This window comes from Eriocheir sinensis, chromosome 39 (genome assembly GCF_024679095.1).
Source record: "Eriocheir sinensis breed Jianghai 21 chromosome 39, ASM2467909v1, whole genome shotgun sequence".
NCBI classification, from domain to species: Eukaryota; Metazoa; Arthropoda; class Malacostraca; order Decapoda; family Varunidae; genus Eriocheir; species Eriocheir sinensis.
Genome location: NC_066547.1, coordinates 9078068 through 9086095, shown reverse-complemented (window position 1 = coordinate 9086095; position 8028 = coordinate 9078068). Strand labels below are relative to the sequence as shown.

Below are 8028 nucleotides of genomic sequence, written 5' to 3'. Positions count from 1 at the left end.
ATTGATTTGTTGTACAGATAATGAATATTTTATGGATTTCATTTACCTTCTACAACAGAAACAAAAACGACAAAAGTCTAATGTAATGTTTTATTTGCAAGGAGAAATATAAAACAAAAAATTCAAAACCTCCCCACCACCTTTTAGCAACCAATATATTATTTGGGGTGTGCGCGTACCCCCAGGGATACGCACACCCCAGTTTGGACAACACTGGCCTATACGAGTATATATATCCTACACTAGTCTGCTGGGCTTGTTGTTAATATTGAAACAGACAGTCACTCACACAACGTAACCAAACCAAACATGAGAAACTTTTATTATATACAGTACATAACATATGATAACATAATGATGCAATACGCTTTACATCACCATTCGTAACAATATATTGTTACAAACCCACTGCCGGCCCAACACCACCTCTGGCAGGCGCGTCAGCTAGGCCGGTTTCTCAGTGATTCAGGTAACCGGCAGTACGTGTCCGCGTCAGCCACCCAGCTCCGCCGTCACTCCCTCCAGGCTCCAGCACTCTCACACTGTCCGTACTGTAGGCACTTCCCCGTCAGATCCACAGCTCTCCACTGAGCTACAGCCTCCCACAGGCTAGGCGGAGCCCTCCAGGCGAGCCCAAGACAGTAGGAAGACACCAGAGTGCAGGAATTACCACCAGCGTCCCAGGGCAAAACCAAAACAATCCCCCGCCTTCAACTCGCCGTTCCCGCTCGCCCAGCTCCGCCTCTCCGCCTACAGCACATTATCGTACCCCGCGTAACAATATTAATTTTGGATGCCAATTTGGCGCCCCCCCCAGCAAATGGCGCCCCAGGCGACCGCCTGTGTCGCCTGTGCCTAGAAACGGCCCTGCTAACAGATGACAGAGTATTCTTTCAAGGGCAAAAGGAGGTGCTAGCCTTCTATAAAAGTACACGACACGTGAGGTGTCACGTCTCAGTGTTGCAGTGGTTACCAAGCGTCGAACATGTGGCTCAAGCAGGTGTGGGTGTGCCTGGTCCTTGTGGCCGGCACCCAGGCACTTCACGAGCCCCAAGAGAGGGAGACTGTGGACGACTTCATCATCAACGGCGTGGATGCGCAAAACATCAGGAGTAACCTTAGGTTTGTCTATACAGTGGTTCATCCACTTCAACTGGAGGTAACATTTTTAACTTCGCAGATCGACGTTCCCTTCAATGTTGACTATGTGCCGATGTACAGTACAATATAGTCAAGATGTACAATGCTTTGCACAAGATGACCTAGTAGAGAATTCACTCCCGGAAAACTCTTCTAGACGCTGCCCCGGTCCTTTATCTTCCTTGGTGCAGGTTCCTGACGCAGAAGCAGCACCTTGCGGGCACTGAGGTGGAGTGGGAGCTGGCGGCGTGGGTGGAGGCGGCGTGGCGCGAGCAGGGCTGGGACGAGGTGCATCTGGTTCCCTACCAAGTCCTCCTTTCCTACCCCAAGAACGACACACCTAATCTAGTAAGTCACCTGTTTGCTTGTTCTCTCCTTTTCCATTGGTCTGCTGCTAGAAACTCGAATGCTCAAGACCTAATTAGTTAACCGGCGTCACCTGTGTGTTCTGGGGTAGTGTGAGTTAAGTGAACATGATTGGACAGACAACAAAGTAACTTATAAGTTTCATTTACAAACCACTAGATAAGTCGTGAAGTTACATTTTTGTCATTTCTCTTTTTCAACTCGGTTGCTCCTTAATAAGCATCTTGTTCCAAAGCTAGTAGCTGTCATTATCACACATCACCACCGAACTGGGCTTTCCACGTCGCGTACTCGTAGTTCCCCAGCGTCCTTGCGTGGCCTGCAGCGCCTCTTTCCTCCTCCCGCCCCCAGGTGTACGTGCTGGACGATGCTGGGGAAGTGGTGTGGACGTCCCACGGGTGGCAGGAGCCGCTGTACGCCCCGGAGGAGGCAGATCCAGATTTCCTGCCGAACTTTAATGCCTTCTCCGCCCCAGGAGTGGTTACGGTAAGAGAAGAACTAAGCATTGTGGTGTAGTTACGCAAGGGTTGTTGATGGAACTTGCAGGCATCATGGGGGGAGACGCGAATATATATATCTGAATCTCGTTGGTTGTACGCAGACCCTTTCAAGATTGAGACATGACAATCCGCCATTCTCTTCTGCGACCATGACTGAAAACTAGAAGTCTGTAATTACCAAATAGTCTAGTCATTACCTAATTCATTCTTTACGTAACTCCCTCAGGCGGATATAGTGTACGCTCACTTCGGCCGCGAGGAAGACTTCGAGCGTCTGAACGAGCTTGGCGTGAACGTGACCGGGCGGGTGGTGCTGGCTCGCTACGGGGCGATCTTCAGGGGAAATATTGTGAGTACTGAGTGTAGCAGGGGCGCAGGACTCAACTAAGATCGAGTAAAGTTACCAATACGAAAACATAGTTCATCTGTACAAATACATTTAAAAGATATTCTATACCTAATCCAGCAACACCCTTACAAGATGGAAGACATCTACATAAATCAAATAACAGAAGAAAAGGATCTGGGTGTTCTGTTCTCAGAAGATCTAAAATTTACGCATCACATTGAAAATATAACATCGAAAGCAAATAGCATGTTAGGCCTCCTCAGTCCTCAAACGTACTTTCAAGCACTGGACAGAGGAAGGCTTTGCCAGTGTATACAGAACATACATACGCCCCCATCTGGAATACGCTGTGCAAGTGTGGAGTCCACAAGGTAGAGTAAACATCAATAGAATAGAAAAAGTACAAAGAAGAGCCACCAAAATCATCCCATCACTTAAGAACCTCCCTTATGAAGAGCGGCTGAGAAGACTTAACATCCCCAAGCTGGAGGATAGGAGAGAGAGAGGGGACATGATCGAAGTCTTCAAAATAATGAGTGGCATGGAAGACATTGACAAACACACACTTTTACAAACCACAAACACAACACGAAGTGGCCACTCCAAACAAATATACAAACAGAGATGCAACAAAACGCAAACACAACACACCTTCACGCACAGAGTTATAAATACATGGAACTCACTACCAGAACACGTAGTAAATGCTACATTCACAACATCATTCAAAAACAAATCTGACAAACACAAAATACAGATGAATATGGAGGCGGGCAACAGGATCTATGTAGATCATATGTAAATCCCGTGGATTTTATTGGTAAGTCTTATTGGTAAGTCTAACCCAAATGGTCATCACAAATATTGATGAAGGTTTTTGAGTGATTGTAGACTACCCCAAACAACTTGTGATTCATGTCAAGTAAACTATCACATGAATGACTTTTATTGCTTTCAGTATTGTAATATGTCTGTGTAGTCAGTTTTTTTTTTTTTTTTTTTCAGACACATACTGATATTGATCAGTCTTACTCTTACTCTAGATTTAAGTGTTTATTGTACAATACATTCCACCACTTTATTCCCAAGAAACCATGCAGGTCCCTGGATCACTAAAGCCTCCTTGGACCACAAGCATACCAAATGATATCAAACGTCGTAAACGGCAGGCTTGGCTTAATTATAAAAATGCTCGTTCAGTGTTTGGCAGATCATTCCCTATTGCCTTAAGGTTGTGGTATGTTTTTAGCCGTTTATCCCTGGAATTCAAAGAGATTGTCCATCAATCTGTCATTAATTACGAAAGATCTCTTCTCTGCTGGTCATCATGATGTGAAGCGTTTTCACACTTAACTTCCGTCATAAGGTTCGGCGTCCGACTGTTGGGCCGTTATATACTGACAACGGATGGTGTGTTGAGGCTGCAGATATGGCAAACCATTTCGTTGGGGCTTTTTTCACTGTATTTTCTAGAGAGTTCTTGCTTAATCCTCATCCTATACAGCAGTGTGATAATAAATTTATATTCAATGTATAGTTTTGACATTTTTCAAATTGAGAATATTTTGGCTTCTGCTTGTTCTGACCCTGATGGCATTCCTTCAGTCTTTTTAAAAAGATGTGCCCCTTCTAGTAATTACCCCCTGTTGTTACTGTTCAGAAAATCTCTTTCATCAATGCGTGTCCCCTCAGACTGGAAAGCTGCTAATGTAATGCCACTGTTTAAGTTCATTCTGATCCTCTTAATTACAGGCCTATAAGCTTGACATCTGTGTGCTCAAAATCTTTTAAGAGAATTATAGTCTCCCAATTATCTGCCTCTTTGGAACATAGTCAATTACTTTCACCTTATCAGTATGGTTTCAGATCTGGCAGGTCAGTGTCTGAGGAATTATTATACACCTATGACTATGTTACTGATTATTATGATCAAGGTTTTTCAGTGGATGTTATATTTTTTGATTTTAAAAAGGCATTTGATGTTGTCAACCATAGATTGTTACTTAGGATGTTAGTTAGCATTGGAGTTGAAGGCTGTTTGCTGGGCTGGCTGAGTGATTACTTGACTGGCAGGGAATTGAAAGTGGTGGTGCATGGCTGTGAGAGTTGTCAAGTTGAGGTTGGAAGCGGTGTCCCACGGGGTTCAGTAATTGGCCCCTTGCTATTTCTTATTTATATCAATCATGTTGTTTCTGGTTTAACCTGTAAATTTTGTCTCTTTGCCGATGACCTTAAATTATTTTTAGCCTCGGTAATATCGAAATCTGACCATTTCATTTCCCATCTTCATCTGCAGAGAGATATTAACCTACTCTTCAATACAAGTAGATCTTGGGGTTTGTCTTTTTCCATTGGCAAATGTGTCAGAATGAACTATTGTAAAAGTTTCCAAGATGCATCTGTTCTCTTGCAGTACTTCATTGGTGAGCAATCCATTTTAGATGTTGACAACCACAAAGATCTTGGGGTCAGGATAGATTCTTCTCTCAAGTTCCATCTTCATGTGAGAGAGATTTCAGGCAAAGCTAGTGGCATAAGCTATAGTATTCTTAAGGGAACTATACTGTAGAACTCCAGACTTTATGAGAGAGGTTTTTATTTCACATATTAGGCCAATCCTCAACTATGCTTCTGTGGTGTGGTTTACTGGATATTTGGGTGATGTAAGACTGCTAGAAGCTGTCCAGAGTAAGTGGACTAAGAAAATCATTGGGTTCTGTGATGTACTACCTTATAGGGATCGTCTCGCACAACTGAGTCACTACTCAATCAGAGGCAGGCTGATCAGAGCTGATCTTATTATGGTGTTTAAAAGTTTAAAAGGACTTTGTCCTAATCTTGATCATTTGATGACGAGAAATCACAATAGGGACACTAGAGGTCACTCCTGCAAGCTTTATGTTCCCCGTTGTAACACTGATGTGAGAGCCTGCTTCTTCTCATTGAGAGTAATTAACATTTGGAACACCTTGCCGGATTCTGTTGTTTCTGTCACCTCGGTGAATTCCTTCAAGAACCAGCTGGGCAAGCATCTTGGTCAGATCTTAAATAAGTTTGATTAATTTGTCATGTGGTTTGGTTGTTCTTTGGGTGTTTTGTTTTGATTGTTGTTATTGACTAAGTATTGAAAATTAGTTGTTGTCCGTGCCATCTTGTGATGTCACATGAGCCAACCTTCTGACCATCTTCATGAAAATCATCAGCTGCAGTTTTGGTTGGAGACATCGCACAGTTTTTGGATGGTCCCCATCCAGGTAAAAAATCCAGGTAAGAAATCCACACACAGGTTTTTTGTACCACACACACACTCTTGCCCAGGTCCAGTCAGCAGAGCGTCGTGGGGCCGTAGCAGTGTTGCTGTACGGAGACCCCCAGCAGTATGCACCCTTCGGGGAGGATGCTGTGTACCCCAACACTGTATACCTGCCTCCGTCAGGCGCACCTTCTGGCAGTGTGTATATGTATGATGGGGACCCCCTCACACCCTTCTACCCTGCCACAGGTATGCAGCATGAAAGTGACGGAGAGATGCTGTCATGCATACATGTATGGATATTGATGTGTAAAGGACTTCCACTTACAGAAAAGTACAAATAATACGTAAATAGAATAAAGTAGACATGACTCCAAGGGCACCATGGCACCTACGGGCTACAGGTTGGGGATCAGTGATGTAATCGATAGGCCTCTTAAGAATCTTTCACTCCCATTCCAGACAGTGCCTATCGCCTACCTGAAGAAGAAGCCCCACTACCTAGGATCCCAGCTCAGCCAATCAGTTATGAAGATGCCAGTGAAATTCTTGGGTGAGTTAGCCAGTCAGTTGCCATGCTTTAATAGTCATCCTTTTAATAACTGCTGCCAGAACAGCTTGAAGATAATCATTTGCAAGACAATTGTTAGCAGTAATTAACATTGCCAGTGCTATTTCATTCACCATCAAAAGCTTTTCAGACGGATGGGAGGAGCTGTGGCCCCTGATGATTGGCAGGGAAACCTCAATCTCACCTACCACTTGGGGCCTGGACTGCAGGAGGCTGGCTGGACAGTGAAGGTTGAGGTCCACACAAGGAACGTCCCTACCACCATCTACAATGTGGTGGCTGTCATGTGGGGCAGTGAGGAGCCTGGTGAGTAGTGGTGGTGATTGAGGGCTGGATGTGGTTGCAATTACCTGAAGACTACTATTATGAGCTCACAAATACTATCTGGTAGTGATGGTAACTGCTGTGGCCATCCCCTGCTGATGGGGGTCAAGGGAAAAAAGTATGAGAAATGGGGCCTTGCAGTGCAGAAAGTGCAGAGGCTTGAGATCGTTAGAGCATAGGTTGAAGATTTAGTAAGAGGTGTCAGATAAATGACTGAAGAACATCATCAGTATTGATAACCAGAGGTGGGCAAGTCCGTTAGTGCGGTAGAGCGGTAGTACCGCACTACCGCAAAATTTCTGGAAATACCTCACTACCGCAGACCGCACTAAAAAATCCTGTGGTACTTTAAAAACTATTGAAGATGACATTTGCAGCGTGGCATGCTCACATTTTTTTATTTTTTATTTTTTTATTTTTTTATTTTTTTTTTGTACAGTCAATTGGTATCAGTCATCAGAATCAGTGATTCAACCATTCTGACTTTTTGTTATTGTTCAAAATTAAATACTAAATAGACAGACTAAACTACTACACTGCGAGTCTTCTTTAACCCGCGCGGTGCCGGCCGATTTTTCATTTTTTTATGAGCTTAAAAAATCCTAAGCAATTGTAAGATAATGGAAAAACATGCAAAAAGTGGTTTAGCAAAGTGAAAAAATTTAAACCCACTTTATATATGTTGGTGTTGACTCTCATTGGTGCATATTAAATGACAGTACTCTCACTTGGTTTTACATAGTTTTTATTAGATGCTGAATCATCATCATGCGTGTCTGATAAGTTGATAACATATCCTCAATATCAAATGCGAATAACTCGGAGTAAATCTGTTCGTCACTCAACCCAAGGCGGCGCGCCATGACTGCCTCTGACGAGGCCTGTACAAGGCTCAAGCACTAACATGATCACCGCTCATGTCCCGTACAAAGTTTTCTTTGATGCATAACATACTATATCTGTTTTTTAACTTCATTGTAATTTCTCTATTTTATCATTCTCTCTCTCTCTCTCTCTCTCTCTCTCTCTCTCTCTCTCTCTCTCTCTCTCTCTCTCTCTCTCTCTCTCTTTTCAATGTAGTCAAGATCAATATTGTTTGATTATAATAATAAGAATAAGAATAATAATTTATTATTATTGTTATTAGTATTAGTATTAGTATTGTCTACTCAGTTCAAATTTCCACGTGGTTGCTTCGCTGAGGCCTAAGATGCCAGCGCTTAGAGCTTTCCCACAGTCGATGTCTCACTATTACCAGTTGATGTGTTTTGTCTTAATATGTTTGACAATTTGAATAATGTTTCACACTGTTCCCGTTATGACTTTAATTCCTATATTAGTAATCTTTCGTTTTCACTCAAACGCCGGAGAATTCCTCCCCTTCCCCTTCACTCCCCCATTATCCTCCCTGGTTACTGCAGCTGTTATTCAAGGTCGCACCACCCTTCCTTCCTTCCTTCCTTCCTTCCTTCCTCCTCTCTCACATTAAGGCAATTGTACTATTTTGAACATGTTTCCTTTGTTT

At 43.2% G+C, this 8028-nt stretch overlaps 1 protein-coding gene across 3 annotated transcripts in view; it reads left to right on the top strand.

Moving 5' to 3' along the window:
• The first annotated feature begins 270 nt into the window (after positions 1-270).
• The window catches only part of LOC127008952 (N-acetylated-alpha-linked acidic dipeptidase 2-like), a 44672-nt gene continuing 36914 nt past the window's right edge, over positions 271-8028 (top strand). The window contains exons 1-7 of one of the 3 annotated variants that reach the window (XM_050881478.1): positions 485-1122; positions 1332-1488; positions 1858-1992; positions 2233-2355; positions 5674-5857; positions 6071-6161; positions 6310-6485. In XM_050881478.1, the coding sequence (XP_050737435.1) occupies positions 986-1122; positions 1332-1488; positions 1858-1992; positions 2233-2355; positions 5674-5857; positions 6071-6161; positions 6310-6485 (1003 nt within the window). In that variant the 5' untranslated portion in view covers positions 485-985. Of the gene's footprint in view, positions 1123-1331; positions 1489-1857; positions 1993-2232; positions 2356-5673; positions 5858-6070; positions 6162-6309; positions 6486-8028 lie in introns of all 3 variants that reach the window. The other 2 variants (XM_050881475.1, XM_050881477.1) reach the window with 2 other exon arrangements.